General features: G+C 36.3%; 1 protein-coding gene across 3 annotated transcripts in view; it reads right to left on the bottom strand.

Annotated features, from left to right (window-relative positions):
- The window catches only part of LOC100889062, a 63,109-nt gene that overhangs the window by 10,818 nt on the left and 33,947 nt on the right, over positions 1-18,344 (bottom strand). For all 3 annotated transcript variants that reach the window (XM_030973396.1, XM_030973395.1, XM_030973397.1), the window contains 17 exons: positions 17,996-18,174; positions 17,023-17,313; positions 16,452-16,548; positions 15,855-16,042; positions 15,089-15,226; positions 14,114-14,266; positions 13,261-13,394; positions 12,377-12,521; positions 11,663-11,929; positions 10,937-11,072; positions 10,053-10,220; positions 9,620-9,696; positions 8,603-8,736; positions 7,848-7,992; positions 6,808-7,178; positions 6,155-6,386; positions 5,468-5,616 (listed from right to left, as the gene is read on the bottom strand). In XM_030973396.1, coding sequence (XP_030829256.1) covers positions 5,468-5,616; positions 6,155-6,386; positions 6,808-7,178; positions 7,848-7,992; positions 8,603-8,736; positions 9,620-9,696; positions 10,053-10,220; positions 10,937-11,072; positions 11,663-11,929; positions 12,377-12,521; positions 13,261-13,394; positions 14,114-14,266; positions 15,089-15,226; positions 15,855-16,042; positions 16,452-16,548; positions 17,023-17,313; positions 17,996-18,174 — 3,004 coding nt within the window. The remainder of the gene's footprint in view (positions 1-5,467; positions 5,617-6,154; positions 6,387-6,807; positions 7,179-7,847; positions 7,993-8,602; positions 8,737-9,619; positions 9,697-10,052; positions 10,221-10,936; positions 11,073-11,662; positions 11,930-12,376; positions 12,522-13,260; positions 13,395-14,113; positions 14,267-15,088; positions 15,227-15,854; positions 16,043-16,451; positions 16,549-17,022; positions 17,314-17,995; positions 18,175-18,344) is intronic.

Below are 18,344 nucleotides of genomic sequence, written 5' to 3'. Positions count from 1 at the left end.
TTGGGTGTAGTCTTGAAAAAGACTGTTGGTAATCTTTCTTAGCTTATCGTTCTAAATAGAACTATAGCGCCGGTTGGAGAGGATGGGTAGTAGGAGTGGATCAATGTTTCGAACAGGTGACTATCCGTCGTCAGGAGTTTACCTGATATTGAGAGTATAAAACAACATTTCATTTGATATTGCTGTAGGCCAAATAATATCGTCTTGCAAGTACAATGAAGAGACCCTACTTCGCCATATTTGCGACGTCATGTGCTCCCCAAGGAAGCCATTTTGTCGAAATTTCCCTTCAAAACTTCTGCATTGTGAAGTATCGCAAGGAGAACTGATGTAGCGCGCAGCTCGCGCGTTATATGCAATTCACATCAAACATGGTGTACTGCTAAGTGTTTGGTTGTAATAATTGTTGCTCGAAAACCAAGGGGAAATCATTTGATCGGTTTCCAGACCAACACAATTGCAATGAAATAATCAAGCTATGGGTAGCAGAAGGTCAAGGTGGAGAAATCTCTGGACGAAAATTACAAGTTCAACAGGAAAAACAGCGCTTTATGTCATGTAGTCTTGAAGATTTTACACACTTACCACATGACTTGAGAATACTGAAACACAAGGTTTTGAACTTTGTTCTATGTTTCCAATGAGTGGTCACATATTGTTTAGCTGGTGAATGTCACATGATATGTCACATGCACTCTCCTTCCTTTTTCACTTTCACTTTCCTTTCATTTTATACATTCAAACTGTACACTGTAATACTACATCGTTGTTTAATGGTGGAGAAGTCCTCATCGCAACAGGATAATACAGCAGACTGTTCGTAAGTTAGTCTGTCATTTTCTCTGCGCTCTTAGAGAGTGGTCCAATCAAGTTCTTTCAGCATACTGCTGACACTTGATGTATTATGGTGACGATTCAGAGTGAATCTCGCAACTCTTCTTTGCACCATTTCAACTTTGTGAATGAGGTTCTTGGAAGCTAGGTCCCAGACAGAGGAAGCATACTCTACAATCGGTCAAACCAACGTTTTGTATGCAGTGGCTTTGAGGTATGTCAAAAGATTTAATGCATAGATTGCGTCTTAGAAAGGCAAGGACGTTATTGGCTTTGTTGACAGTATTATTGATATGTTGGGTCCACTTGAGATTAGAAGTGATGGTAATACCCAAGTACTTATCTTATATACTTATTTAAGTAGTTATCATCTGCACAAAAAAGTGGGGGGAAAAAAGAAAATGAGATAATAAAAAGAAATAATAAAAAAAGAAAATTCTGACAAATTTAAGAGGTGATATGTCGAGGGAATAAGGGAATACATCTATTTATTTAAATTTTGTTCCCTCTTTGTATAGAAAATTGTGCAATATTCAATTTTTTGCATCCAATACCTGTTTTCCACTGAAACATACACAGTCCTTTCACGGAACCTGATTTTACCATGACTCAACGCTTTACAATTCAGATTGTAATTGAATGTGGTGGTGGTTATTTTACCTGACTGCTAAGAAAGCATAATGGTCACCTTTGACGTTAATTTGTTTACGCTTGGTATAAGCGCATAGAGACATACCTTGTATAATGCGCTATAGAAATATAATTTATTATTATAATTTATTATTAATGATTTCAATTTGTTACCACCACACTTTTAATACAATATGTTACCTCTTCAAACATTTTTGTTTACTCTACAACACTTCTTTTGAATTTATCACAGATAATTTTTAATCTCATTCTTTAGTGTTAATTGATTATTAGTTCATTTATTCGTACATATCAATTACATTTCCTTGAACTATTTTTGTAATCTACAACATGTACTTTGATTATATATACTTAAATCGTATTTAGGAACACAACCTCTCATTTTAATTTCCCTTTTAAGCCTAATTAGTGATTAATACATTTTTCCCTTTCTAACGTAACAATCCTACCATTTTCTTATAAGGAAATATTTTGTTTATGTTTTTTATGCCATTTGGAATTGATTACCGGTATAAAGTTAATGCACTTTTTTGTGTAAAATTCATTTGTTATTCCGCTCTCGAGCCGCAATGATTATCTAATAAGTACCATCATTATTAATATATCAGTCATAATATACTGACGAGCAATAGGAATAGAAGACAAGATAATAAATCTCTATGTCTTCTCCTGAAGTCATTTCTCTATTGTTAATGATGCAGGTTACTTGCTACCATTTGCTTCACATCATGGCGTCTAAGTTCCCAGCAGATAGAGATGAAAAGGACAAGTTACGCCCTAGAAAGGGTCATGACATGAGATGGTCATGTGACATACATGGTGAGCCAATCGCTTTTTACTGTAAAAAACATGATTTACCCGTCTGTGACCGATGCGCTATCAAAGAGCACTGTCAGAAACCATGTGAGCTAGACGACATCGAGGATGTCATCTTGGAGAGGAGGAGGAAACTGGATGGCAAGCAGCAAGAGATAGAGGAAATGAAGAAACTATTGAAAACGCTCGACTCTAAACTAGAGTCCACTGCGACCTCCGCAAGTAACCATTTTCAATTAGTCAACGATAAACTTAGGGTGGCATTCGAAAACAAATTAAAGAGTGTGAAAGACAAGGAGAAACGATTGATTCGTTCGATCGACGAGGAGGCAGATGAAGAAATACAAATCATTAACGAAAAGAGGGAAAGACGGATCAAATCATGTCACGAAGAAGCAGAACAGCAACAATTAATTCTCAAAGAAAGCCAATCAAAAGTGGAATCAGAGACAAAAGCAATCAGCGAGGTGGTTCCTAAAAAGATAAACTATCTCAAAAATAAGAATCTGCACGCAATCAGCACAATGGATACTACTGATTCCAAGATCAAAAGAATCGTGCAAGAGGACAAAACTTTAGTGCTTGAAACTCTTCAAGTACTTGCAACCCTAGATGAACATTTAAGTTTGAATGTTCATCAAGATGTTAGCGACTGTCTTGACCGAATACAGGGTGAAGTTCAGAAAGTGAAGTTTGTCGAGGGTGAAGTAGGTGGGGAACACTATTGGAGAATTGATGGCTATATCGGTAAATGGGAGTTCGTAAAGTCAATCCACATTCCATCGATTGTTAATTACCCACGGGTGTGTGGTTTGATCAGTGACGATGAGATATGTGTGGTGGACGTAAGGAACAATAACACGTTTATTACAAATATTCGAACTGAACACACAGAGAAAGTCATTGAAGGAGATAGTAACGTGGGTATTATACCGTACGCCCACATAGACAGCAGCGTAATAGTCTGCGGTAAGTCGGAACGAGGCTACAAGGGTGTCAGCTTGGATGGATACGTCACTCTCTATGACCGACAATGGAAGGCGATTAGAGACATCACCATACCGACGAATTACCACTATAATACTAGTGTGTTCGTTGATGTTGACAGGGATGGGATGATCCTTGCTGCTGAGATCGGTCAGTCTAATATCTACGTCATCAACCCTGCTGATGGTAAGAAAGCAGACATCATTACGATGCAGGATCAGGACAAGTTGGTGTGGGGTGGGATACAAGCCTTGTCATCAGGTGATATCGTTGTGAAGGCAGGTGATAATGAATTCACTGTCATCTCACGATCAGGAGAAGAGAAGGCTGCCATACAATGTGCTGAGTGGTGCGCGTCAGAGTGTCACATTGACAAACTGACAGACACACTCTACATCAAATACTGGGATACAGAGCGTAATATCTATGCAGTTGATCAGGTGTCATGTGATGGTATTATCCAGGCAAGGAGGATCGTAGAATACGAGAAAACAGACCAAAGCTCTATCACGATGAGTCTATGCCTCATAACCCCTTCTGGTAACCTTGTAGCTTGTGACGGGGAGAGGCTTCTTGTGTACAAGAAGAGTTTCATTGTGTAAGGAATACAAATATCAACCTTCCTTGAATTCGCCAACTTGTAATTAACCAAAATAGTGAAGCTGAGCTCTTTTATTTTTCAAATACTTTAGTTGAAAAGAAAACTTAATCTTCATTCTTGTATTTAGTTGTTGAGAACATTTTTTTAATGAAATACAAAGCAAACAAACAGCACAGCCCCTGGAAGTAGTAGTAGTAAATAAGATGATAAGAATAATTTTTATAATAAAATTTATGTTTACATAACAATGGTTTACTGTATTGTAGTAAATTTCTTATCTCTTAAAACGGGATATTGTTTGATGTGCATAGTGGGTTTGGCCTCCATGTACATGTATATATATCGGGGAAAGCTTCAGTATTTGCAATCGTATTAATTGTGTTATAATGTGACCTGTTTCTATCTCATATCTTTTTAATTCATGTTTTGTAATGTTTTGCCTTCCTTCACACAAAATTTGGTTAATGAAGCCTTAACGGGAGAAATTGAACAAAATTTGTATGGGCTGTCTGGCGCCCCATTCCGATGGAAATTGTTTTCTGGTTTTTGTCAGCTCCCATAGGAACATGTGACGCTCTCAAGAACTTATGATACTCTACACAGATCAGTGAAACAAGACAACTGATTAAGATTAGACCTGATTAAGATTAGACTGAAAGATAATATGTTATGATACTCAGCTATACATCTTGTTTGAGTCACATCTGTTAGATTAATCTAGTCTTTGGCTTAATGCTTGCATTTCGGACATTAGACTCTGGGCGACAAAGAACATGCTCAAAATCAATGATTCCGAGATGGAAGTGATGCACTTCTCCTCAAAGTTCCGATCCTTCTAACCAACAGCAGTGACAGTTGGTGAAGCAGTGATTGCCCCGGTAGAGAATGTGAGGAATTTGGGTGTAATTGTGGACAAGAACCTAACGATGAATGATCAACTGAAGAACGTCTGCAGATCTGCCACAGCTGCATTACGAACTATAGGGAAGATCAGAAGAAACCTGACCAAATCGGCTATACAAACGATTTAGATGAAAAGTAGCAAAATATTGTATAGTTGAGAAAAAATATGTGATTTCTATTGATACAATTTGTGTCAATTGTATTTGTTCTCAATACTTTATTTTGATGTTTGAATGTAAATAAACACCTCATTAGAGGCAAAACAAAAACAACAAAAATTCTGATCCTGTAACTATTCAAATATATTTGTACATGCTTAGTTTTTACTTTGTACTTTGTAAAGCGCATAGAGAAACTTCTGTTTATCATACCTGCCAACATTTGAAAATTAGAATTAGGAATTTTTAGCACGGTATGCCTTCGAAAATAAGAAATCGCACTTGCAGCGGCAGTGTAACTGGCAATTCACGATAAATCTGTACCCGAAACGCAAATACAAATTTGCTGCTCGATCATGCAGCCATTCAACGCACACAATACGTGATCTCTCAAATCGCGGCACATGATAAAACAAGCTTTAAAAAAAAAAAATTTAAATTTTAAAAAAATGTTGAGAAAAAAAAAGATTACCAAATGCCCCACACTGGAAATTACAAACCAATATGATCGACATACCCTGCGACTGTTGAAGAACCATTGGATACGAGGTTGAGGGAAACCCTCTGCCTGACATGGGAGAGTCAATGGACTACCAACAAGAACTTGCATTTCTTCCGGTGGCCTCTGGATGAATCCTAGGTATGGTGAAGTAGTAGTCAAGGAAGCTGTGGATGTGCAAGTATAGACAGAACATTATCAAAGGCAGTCAGATTCCTTCAAGACACTGTCTACAGGAACTGGATGGTCCCTGTATAAGAGAACTCAGTAATCATGGGTTTATAACTATGGAATCTGTCTTTTGCTTTATTAGAACAGTGTGATCATCATAACATGAAATGAACCTGGCTTAAATACTGATTTTCTTGGATCTCAGGGTGGTCTTCATAAATCATACATATTTCTCTGTAGCATATTTAAGAACTAATTCATGTACACTTCTTTCTGTTTCTTCATTATTTAATTTTGAAAGGAGAAATACATACATTATCGATGCGTGGAAGCTATGTCCAACTGAAGACAGATGACACGCTTTAGTCAACATTAATTAGTTAAATAAAGCAATAATGCAAGCTTTCCTGTCATTTCTGACTGGCTGTGGTAAAGATTTAATTTGCAATGCAGGATATACAATGACACTGACAAAAACTAACAAATAAAAAGAAATATTTATTAAAAAAACAGAAAAAAACTGCATTCCCTTACCTTTGGTAGTCTTAACAGATCCATAGGTGAAAATCTCAGGTTCCGGCCCCGGGCCGACAGCATTGACAGCTTGGACGCCGACCTCATACTGACCCTCCTCTTGGCTACTTGGGATGGTGAATGTGTACTGGAACATTTGTATTGCTGCTTCCTGCCAGGTGTCCGTCTCAAGAGGACGCCAGAGTACCTTGTAGGAAAAGACAGGTGCTCCATGTTCTTCTGGTCGGAGGGGCTGGAATAGGATGGAAATTCAGACTGGGTTTATCAACTTCGCAGCATTTCTTCTTTTTCTTTGACACATAAAATAAGTGACTCCACAGAGGTCCTATGTGTGAGTGTGTGTTATAAGATAGACAAATGTGAATTGCAGTTTTAAAAAATCCCAGTGGTCAAACACCTTGACCAGGGTCCTCCACTTTATCCTTCTTTGCAATGCATTTATGTGAAATTTGTTCCTTACAACATACTATTATTAACGAAAAAGAAATAAAGATCAATTAGTATAATAATATGAAAAATAGGCATCTATGTTCTACTTTATATTCGAATCATCTTCAATTCAAATAGTACATGTATGCTTGTTAGAGTGGATATACTATTAACTATAAAACAAAAACTTGAATCTTTTGAAATAGAATAAATCTAGTGCATACCTTCCAGTGGACCACAACCTGTCCATTCTCTACAGAGAAGCTGATATTCTTTGGGTTGCTGATTGGTCTGTCTGGAGGAGTGAAATACTGACCACTGGTCATCTTAGGCTCTGACCTCCCAACTCCATTGACCGCTGTGACCCTGAACCTGTAGGTCATGTAGGGTGCTAGATTGACCCTTGCTTGGGTCTCATTGGAAGGGACGCTGGCTAGAAGAGTCCAGTCACCACGAGAGTAAGCGGTCTGTGCTTCCACATCAAATTGAGAGATGCGATCATCATCGCCCTCCATTGACCAGGACAGCTGGACATCCAGGGGTGATGAGAGCGATGTCATGGTTACTTCTGATGGTGGATTAGGCAGTCTGTCTCCTAGAAATGTCAAATGATACAGTCTTACATCAGTAAAGACCAATACCATCCAGTTACATCAATAATACGTGTACATCTAAACTTAAGTTTTATCTAATAGTTGTGTATTGGCTAGGAAGACTATTTTTAAGGGTTACCGAAAGTAGTTTTTTTTCCTTTTCTTTTTGTCCTTATAAACTGACATAACTTTAAAGCAGTTTTGAATCAATTAGCAATGTCAAATCATCCAATGAATAAAACTTACTCACATACTCATAAATAAATCAAATTACAATTACAGTTAGAAGAGCTGTGACACACAACTCTGTTTCCTCAAGCTAGAAAACAGTCATATCCTGATGTATCGGGATACTGTAAGGTGTATACTCTATGTTTATCATCAAAGGTATGCCCTATGTACATAATTTTTTAAAGATAATTTTAAATGCCTTTTCTTTTAAATATCCATCTCCCAAATATGTGAAGAACCGTCTGTATCAAGGTGTATCTGTCTTGTAATCCAGCGTTTACAAGTAAGAAAGTGCGGGTGCAGCTGATGGAATTAAAAAAACAGTACTTTATAAAATTCCCTGTCTGGACCTCAATAGCTTTATGTGGCAAATCAGCAATTGTTAAATCTTAATTCAAAGTACACAGATGTAAAATTTTCTATGAAACTCAGTAACTCACCAACTGTTGTTGCTTGGGTAGTAGTGGTAGTTGTAGTGGTCTCCGTTGTTGTAGGTACAGTGGTACGTGCAGGTGTGGTTATGGTAGGTGCAGGTGTGGTTGTTGTAGGTGGTCTTGGTGTTGGATCCTCTCCAACACACTTACCCTGTAATTTAATATTTACACATGAAACTACATATGCTCATATTTTACAAAACTACCATACTTTTTAAAATGTCTCTTTGTGAGCAACTGCATGGTGCACAAGGAAAATAGAGGTGAAAACAAGAGTCTAAAATGAGTGGCATATCCTCAGGTTAAGCATTGCTTAAAAAAGGATATTTTATCAACTTGGATTTGAAAGTTTCATAAGATGTTGTAGTTCTCAACTCTAATACAAATTTGTTCCATAGAGAGATGTCATTCAATCATTACAAAGAAAACATAATGAGAGAGAGAGGGAGAAAAAGAGAGAGAGAGAGAGAGAGAGAGAGGGGGGGGAATAGAAAGACAGGGAGAGGGAAAGGATGAGAGAGAAAGAGAAAAAGAGGGACAGAGACAGAAAAAAAGAGTGAAAAGAGAGAGAGAAAGGATGAGAGAGAAAAAGAGGGACAGAGACAGAAAAAAAGAGTGAAAAAGGAGAGGGAAAGGAAGAGGGAGAAAGAGAGCGAGACAGAGAGATACACACAAGCACAGAAAGAAAGAGAGAAAAAAGGAGAGAGAGAGAGAGAGAGAGAGAGAGAGGAATGAAAGTAGACCGATTTGCGTGCTCTCACCCGATTGCAAACACCATTCCTTCCACACGTCATCCCATTATTGTCTGGTCGAGGGACGGAACTATTATCTTCTTGGCTAAGAAATGGTAAACAGATACCATCTTGTACACAGCAATGTACACACGTATTAGAATCTGTTGTGTGGAAAGGAAACATCATCAGATCAAACATGTACCGGAGTGTTGACTCAGTCAGTAGAGCGTCCGCCTCACAACCGGGAGGTCGTGGGTTTGAACCCCGGCTGCGTCATACCAAAAGACGTTAAAAGATGGGAGTTGTTGCTACCTTGTTTGGCGTTCAACAATAAGGGATAGAGCAACATCGATCTGGCGCTGCTCAGTGGCTGCCGGGCTCACGATCAATTGGGCAAAAAGAATTTCCGTTTCGGTTTAATAAAATTTGGAGTGGACTATTAGGCTATTATTATTATTATTATTATTATGTATTGTGAAGGAGTCATTGGTGCTTACTATTAAGAACTGCTGATACACGTAACTCAATTAACAATATATTTCTTTAATCCTTGTAATGTGGAGGTTATTGTACTTGCTGTACTTCTTCTCTAACTATGTACATTTATTTCTGGAAACTGAGTTAACCGACAACTTTATAAGAATCAAGACTGAAATTGAACTGACGACTACAAAGTACCATGTGTAAAACAATGGTTATAAAAAAAACTTTCATACACAAAATTTCAATCATTACAACCCCATGTCGAATGCTATGAGAAATTACGACTTTTCTTTTCCTCTTGAGCATCCACTTCTGGACAATCTTGCTTTGTTACTCATTTTAAAAAAATCTTTAAATTTCATCAACTTGTACACAACAAATATATCATTCAAACATACTACATCAGAAAAAAGTTAATATTTTACACAACAGTACAATAATTTAACCACACAAAGTTGTTGAATATATGTGTACATATAAAGAAGTGAAAAATTCCCTGCAAGCTAAATAGTCCAGACTTATGATAAGATAGATTCTATTACAAGATAGGATTGTACTTACCTGATGGACAGTCACATGACTCTAATCCAGCTCGTAAGTCACAGAATGGAATACATTCACCATCTAGACACTGGCCACTGTCAACAGCATGACAACAAAATATGTGGTTAAAAAAGAATTTGAGCAATCTATGGATAGATAATGAACAAGATACGCAAAACTAACCTCTTTGACTTACGTGTTAAATATTTAGCAAATCTTAAGGAACTGTTAAATTTGTGTTAATAATTATTAAGAAAGTCTGACCAATACAAGTATACATTTTCAGATTACACATTTGAAGGGGTAGGGAGGCAAAAGGTCAAAATTACCGGTATCCAGTTCCACACTTAGTTTTTTTGGCCCCAAGATGACAAAATTGAGAGTTCAATTCAACCTTTATTATGACAGAATTCTGCCTGCTCTGAAAAGAGAAGAAACGTTTTGAACTCACTTGTTTCTACATGGCATTCCATTCTGAATGTACTCAAGATCAGGAGGACATTCTATGTCCAAGCCATTACAATAGGATTCTTGATAGCACTCTGGATGTTCTACTTCAAGATGACATTGCACACCACTCTCTAGCAGCTCACAGTCCTTGCAACACTGGGTGTCCTCCCTACAAAACAAAAGTTAAAGGTATTAAAGAAATAATAATCCTTCAAAATTTATCCATATGGTATGACAACAGCTATATACTCGTTTCAGAATGAAAAGGAAACTTTGACAGTCACTGCAAGTCTGCAACAGTTATCTTCCCTGTCAAAGACTGCAATAAAATAAAGTTTTAATGTTAAAGAGTAAGCAACATACATACAAACTAAGTCAGTAGTTAAATAAGTATCTCTTTCAGAGTTATAAGTATACCCATTAACACTTGCTCCATTAATAAAAAATATGCTTTGATAACTTGGTTTTAAAATGTATGCTCAAGTAAAAACCATTTCATCAATAGCTTTAATAATATCACTAAATATTCTAATAGAAAATAATTTGCTTGTGATATCTTACCATAAGTTCTATTTTGATGTCATTTGGATATTTTTGAACTACACAGATGAAATGAAAACATGTATTTATGAAAGGGAAACTTAATCTAAAAAGCTACAAAAAATGTTATGTTTTTTAATCAAAGAAAATTAATTTGATAAAGATCTTCAGTATCTTTGCTCATAGTGAGAGAAAAGAAAGAAAAGGTAGTGTAGCCAAATGTCAAAACTGAATACTGAAAACCACTAAGATATATTTCATGACTGGCCCTACTGTCAACCCCTTCCATTATCACAGACAAACCATAACTACTTCTAAAACCCTCTCATTACAAATCCTTCTAACCTGCATAGTAAATCACTTCTCCACTGACAGTGCTTTGTGCAGCAGGGATGAGGGTTAGATGCATTGTATAAACCTCCATCGCATTCCTCCTCCTCATCAACGATGCCGTTACCACACAGCAGAGGGATTGATCTCTCTGGTGAAAGGAGAGAGGAAAGAAAAGGATGAGTCAGGAATGATCGTTTGAAACATTTCAAAATTCCTCCATTGCATTCCCCATCACATCATCTACAATACCATAGCCTCAAAAACACAAATTGGTGGATTTTTTTTCTTCTTGAAAAAGAATAACAATTATAAGAATATTAATTGATTCTTATTAAGTGCTAATGAGAATACTGATCAGAGTGCTGAAACAACAACAACAACAACAAAACAAGAAGAAAGAAAGGAAAGGAAGTAATAATATCTAAAGACAGGAGAAAGGAAAGAGATAGATAAATTCATATTTAGTGAAGTAGGGATGAGGGTTTGTTTCATTACAAGTTCCTCCATTGTAGTCATCACCGTCATCTATAATGCCATAACCACACAGCAGAGGAATTGCTAGAGAGAGAAAAAAGCCACTGCCCCATCTTATACAGTTGCCATTGATACATGTTGATCACAAGTCCTCAAAACAATTGCAAAACATACAGAAGTAAATTTGTGATTGATACAAACAATTACAGCTTTTAAAAGGACATAGCCATAGAACAAAATACATGTAGTTGAGAGTATATTTACCTTCTACTACAACCAAAGCAGAAGCAGAAACACTATCTAGAGCTGACTTGGCAGTGCATGTATACAATCCTTGATCCTCGTCAGACACCGTCTCAATCCTCAATGACCCATCGCCTCCTGACCCCACACTGACCTGTAACCCTCTAGGGGTCATCCATGTGAATGATATGTGATGGGCGGGGTCAGAGGTCACAGCACAAGGTAGGAACAGCTGGTCCCCAGCCGGGATTCGAGTGTCGGTAGGAGGGTTTGTCATCTGTGTTCTTCCTGTAATGCATTATTAAAAATACAAGTTCATTTAAACACTTTGTTCATACATGTAGTTTGTAAGAATTACTCCATTCCATTCACTATATCATTTATATCTCTATCTTTACCACTTATCACAATCTGATGGCTCCTCCCCCCCCCCAAAAAAAAAAAAAAAAAATCTCAAATATAAGTACCTAATATTAGTTTGAACAATTTCCTTCATTATTTCTGGGCTATCAATATTTATCTTACTCCCAGGTATAACTGGACAATTTGTTATCTTTAGATGATCTATGTTCTCTAGCTCAAGGCAATCATTCAGCAATAACTTTATTAGTTCTGAATTTAACATTGACAAAAAAATCATATGCATTTACAATTTTTTTTTCTTCACATTCCTTGTGCAACAACCTTTTGAATTTCCTAGAAACCTACATTAGAGACAGATGATAAGTTACTTACTTCTTATGAAAAGCTGTGTCTTGCTAGTCTCATATCCAAATTTATTTTCTATCTTGCATTTGTAGTCTCGTTCATCAGTCATTTTGATGTCACATATTACTAAAGAACCATCGGCTCTCATCCGAAATCTGCCTTCATTAGCAACCTGAACAAAATAAACATAAGATTGCACATGTAACATTCAAAGAAACTATGATGTAACACTTCTCCCCCCCCCCCCAAAAAAAAACAACAAACAAACACACACACAAAACAAAGAAATAAACAATTTAAAGTGCGTCCTTACAAAGTTCTTTTTCTTTAGAAGAAAATTGATGTTCATAGTTTCTATTCTACACATTGAATACTGGAATACCAGAACTTTCATGAAATGAAAATTGCAATTTTAAAACTATTTAGTGACTTTTAGGACAAGACATTTCAGCAAACTGCAAAGATTTTTTGTTGCCTTAGATGAGATTCATTCACATCATGGCATGAAACTTTTCCACAAATGCACCCTTTGTAAAATTCATGAACATATCAGTTCCTGGATTCACAGCAGCCATAAATCACCATCAAATATATAATACATGGTAGCTTATATGAAGAAACTTTGACAAATTTTTAAAGTTTAAATTCACTTCTTTTCACTTTCATTTTCATTAAGAATCAATTATGACATTATGGCATTCAAATATGACTTTCATGATGTACTGGAATATCCAAAGACTAATCAACTATCAGGATGAAATTCCATTACACTTGTTGATTTGCATTCACAACTTATGCTGAAATGACATTGTATCATAGCAACTAAAAGGATGAATTTCAGTGAAGTTCTACATTTGGCTGAATGAAGATATGAAATATTTGTTACTACAATACTTTATTTTATTAATTACCTTGTCACCCAAGCCATTCCACCATGCGACAGTTGGGTTAGGAGCTCCAAACCCCTGGCATGGCAAGCGTACTGTCTCACCCTCCAACACAAGCACCTCAGATGGAGCATTCTCTCGGAACACTGGTGCTAGTGCTAAGCATAGGAGAAACAAAGACAGCAACAATTACATGTACATCACAAAATGGTTGCATATGTCATTATCATTTATGTCCTCTACTGCTGGCTCAGTATATTGTATATTGACTTCCATTCATAGGAGTCTAGAAATACATTAACATGGTAGCAGCAGAATCAGAACTTTTCAATAATTTTTCAGACTGAAAATGTGAAATACGCCTTTACACTAGTGTTTTTATCTAATTTATTTTCTCCATCATGAATGTCTCACTGCTCTTCCAACTTTATGCTGTTGTATTGTCATGGCTCAATGGGTGAATGCGACTGTGCCTCTAATATGCCCCTGAAAGGTTTTACAAGAAATTCATAAATACTTTATTTATTATCATGTACAAATAATGTCAATCAATTAAATTGACAACTTAAATTAGAGAAATTTTACTTAAATTTAGAAAGGTGTACTACCGATTTTCCAGATGAACAGGTAATATATCAACATTCACATGCCTCCACTAGGACATTCAGTGGTAGAAGTATTTGTTTTAAATGATAATTGATAATTAAGATTTGAAATCACATTGCAACATATGCAGCACCTTTAATTACACATCAAATGATAATATTGCCGCAAGCATTCTAAAAAACATATCAAAAATTAAAAAACTAAGAACTTCTAGAGGATGGGCACATGAAATATGGGAGAAAATTAAGAAACCTAATTCCCATGCACTCACCTAGTACTGTAAGGTGAGCATTGCTGATAATGGTCCCATATCTATTGCTTGCTACACACTGGACCGCTGAGGAACTGTCAACATCTACGGTTTTATTCACCCTCAAAGTACCATGCCCCGGCTCTGCAACTAAGTCTAGTTTCAATGCTTCACCTGTAATGTGCACAAATATGTTAAAGACTTGTTTCACCAAGTTTCTCTTTTTAATACCATACAGCAATACAGTGGATTCACAATCCACAGCACCATGCATCTAGGGGTGCCAGTGTTTAATCAATTTATATCATGCATTAGGAGAACAAAAATATCAGCAGTGGCTTTGTAATATATACCCTAGGATATAAAGGGATTTAATCAGAATTTTTGGTTGGGGAAGGTTTGTTGACCATACTCACAACATGGGGGCGCTGTTAATTGGGAATACACCCCATCACAAAGTGAGCATATTGAATACACATACTAACAAAACTTGTTAAAAACCTCAATAGATATGATTATAGGAGTAACCCTGTGATAACAAATCAAATTGTAATTCAGATTAACTATACTGCAAAAGTCATTAGTATTAATTAAGATTGATTCATACTAACAACTACCTTAATTATAAAGAGATATAGGTCTTTAACATGGTTGGTTATCTGGTTAACAATATTTGAACATACTGATATCTTAGATATCAAGATTATTCTGATATATTAACATCCTGCAAAAGACAACATAAAATATTCTTGGATAAAAGATTCTTTTTAACAAGGATTAAAAAACACGCAAGTTTTTTCACTATCAGGACTTAATCTTGCCCCTTTGTCAAACACATAGACTAAAATCTACATAAGTCATTTTAGAGGCATATTTGTTTTTTCATTTTAATTTTCTATTGAATATCTTTTGGTAAATAACACCTTTATCTTTCGGTAAATAACACCTATAAATAATAGCATCCAATTATATATTCTCTATAACATGTCTACTTACTGACTTCATCAGCAGGCTGATTATTAATCAACCATGTGATTGCTGGAGTAGGGTCTCCTCTAGCAACACAGATGAATGAGGCTGGGGAACCAACAGGGACGGTCAGACTCACAGGCTCTGACTCCCAGTATGGGGAAGCTGCAGTCAAAACACATAATAGGTTAATACCGGTATGTACTTTTTTAAATACTAAAATAATAGCTCAATCCTATGAAGTTCATTAACAATGCAGTAATGATGTTAAGGTTTTTAAGATCTTGGTAATAATAAATTTTCCACTACATAATCATAATGTATGACACACTAGAACATTATTCAGTTTAGCTATTTAACCCTTGTATATATTCTATTCCTGAATACTTAATACTTGTAGTTTTCAATATACAGAACAACATGTTGATAATACTCATTCAATGAATCTAACCCTGCCAGAGGTGATTCACATAAAAAATAAATCACATCAAATTAGAATATATGCAAATGCAACGATTCTCACAGAATCAAGAATCATAGTTCCTAATAAGGTAGAGTTGATATGGCTAAGAACATATACAAATAACTAGAACAGGGTAACCCAGGTCCAATAAGGCAGTTCTAGTACCCTCTCAAATAGTCCCTCTGAAAGGCTTTTAAAAATCTAAGATCCTCTACAAAACATTACAAGTTTATACCTACTACTTATCTACCCACTTTGGTTAATAAACAATTAGCAAAGAGATGAATACAATACAAACATACATCCTTCTCAGTTCACAATCTTGTATACCTTTGACGGTTAAAGTAACAGATGACTCCGCTCTGACCCCAGCACCATTGTCAGCTATACAGCGATACAAGCCAGCATCTTCCAGCTTCAACGATGAGATGATCAGCTCTTGACCAAAGCTAGTATGAGAGGAACGATTGTGGGGCAGCTCAGCATCTTCTTTCTCCCACCATATCTGTGGAACTGGGCTGAATTTAAACAGATATCCTTTTCAAAGAAACATTCATTTACTTGTACATTTCAATGCTCAATAAAGTTTTGCCTTATGATTTTCCATGTTCAACTTGCATTTTTAACAAAATCCATATCCTACATTTGTTACATAACCTTAAATCTTCAAGATACAACTTTTCGACAAAAATCCATTAAAGGGCTGATTTAAACTTCAAATTAAGTGATAATACTGTATCATCTATAAAAGAGAGAGGGATAATAGAGTAACATAGACACATAAAAGAAAAGAGAGAAAAAGAAGATAAGTGAGTGGCAAAGTGAAAAACCAGAAAGCAGCATTACATTTAAATCATATGAAACATAAAATTATATTTTCTATAACATATTTGTACATGAAGGTAACTTTCTTATTGAATGTCTTACCTTCCTACAGCAAGGCACTTGAGACTAAGCTGTTCTCCTTCCAGTCCTACCTTAGTGGTCTCAGGGTAGTACACCATTTCAGGAGGCTGGGCTGGCTCTATACAACACAAAATTGATTTTCATATAATTATTAGTAATACCATCAAGTATTTGGCATTATCTGTGCCTGGGAGGGGTAAAAGCAAACTGAATCACTGTGACCCTCAGGGTCTCTTCTCCCGGTGTAACAGAATGGGTTAGTGCTGGTGGACTGCAACACCAAATTTTCCTCCAACTCTTATATGAATTGTGTTGTGGGATCTTAACATTCAAAGGGGGTAATTCTTCTATACACAGGGCCTCTATTTAACATACTATCATAGGGACATTTCATCCTCCAGAGAAAAATTATCTACACTAGATAGTAGGCACTCTCAATTAAATTAGTGCAAAGAAAAGGACTGTAAACTCTGAAAATTATGCCCTTCCATATGGCTCTCCAACCGTAACCTGTCCCTGTAAAGTAGTAACACGAAACACAAAAGAAGAAATATATCAAACAAAGTCTAGGAGACTGAAAGCAAGGACTTACTCCTTATGATGAGGTTTATTCTGGGCGATTCAATCCTCCGCTCCATGATCTCGTTGACAACGATGCAGTAATAGAGCCCTGTATCCTGCTCCTCAACGGACGCTATGATCAGGTTACCCTTAGGATCTTGGGATACTCGTCGGCTGTAGTTGATGGGTTCAGCCGAGGTGTTGAGAGCCCACATGACCAAGGGGTTTGGTACACTGAGAGGGGGGTTGCAGGCAAGGATCACTGATATACCCACGGTTACTTCACGTATCGTGCCAGGACCAGGAGAGAAGCTCCCCATGACTGGAGGATAGGAGAGATAAGGGAAATACCTGTACAGTATCTCATTATTTACTGTCTGTACACTTGTTTAGCCAAGAATTGAACAAAGCTAAGGTTCCTCAATTGAGGCAATACGAAATGTTTAATCTTAGCTTAAATTATAAGCTATGCTTTCTCAAACTCCTCATGTTTGCTGAAATTTTCTTGAAATGAAAGAATATGACTTCTTTAATAAAAAAATAATACATTTCACTAAGTTACATTAAGCAGTACAAATTTAAAATCTAAAGGACAAAATGTTAGGGTTATTTTGCTATGTTTAATCACAGTAAGCAGTTTTGGCTTTGAACCTTACATTTCATCAGATTTTCTTTAGGGAGGGGAGAAATCAAGATTACTATTCTGAATCAGTATATGGATAGGTTGAAAAATGATATTAACTAAAAATTAAATACAAAAGACTTGTATCACTGTGAAATTGGTACTTTATGATTGAAAAATGCATGTACCTGTTACTTCAAACACAGAGGGATTTTTACATAAAGCAATTAAACTTTTTGAACCCTAGACACAACACAGTTCAACATAATATCTCAAACATGTATTACTTGTGAAAAACTGCAGCACTAGTGCAGTAAGAGTTACCACAATAGGTACCTGTATTGGCTAAATCCTTTTAAATCGAATAAAAAAGATGTCTTACAAGCACGTCTAACAGAGCTCTCAGATGACACAATGGTGGTGTAGATGTTAGAAACCAAGCACCGGTAGATGCCTATATCACCAGAATCAGGGAACTGAATGGTGAGGTTGCCATGGTTAAGAATCATCCTGGGATCACTCTGGATGTCAAGCTCTTCTCCATCCTTTAACCAAGTATAGCTGTGGATAAAAGAATTGGGATATCAAAGTGTATCATGAAAACATGCCAAACTATGCACAGATCAATGCTGCAATTATATATGTACCTCAAATTGTTTCATTAAAATCTTCTTTAAAAAATCACAAATAACAGATTCATCTACTAGGTGAATGCATCAAATGCATTATGC

Source organism: Strongylocentrotus purpuratus, unplaced genomic scaffold (assembly GCF_000002235.5).
Source record: "Strongylocentrotus purpuratus isolate Spur 01 unplaced genomic scaffold, Spur_5.0 spur5_scaffold_6, whole genome shotgun sequence".
Lineage (NCBI taxonomy): Eukaryota > Metazoa > Echinodermata > Echinoidea > Camarodonta > Strongylocentrotidae > Strongylocentrotus > Strongylocentrotus purpuratus.
Note: the sequence above shows the minus strand (reverse complement) of the source record. Positions and strands in the feature narration are given on the sequence as shown.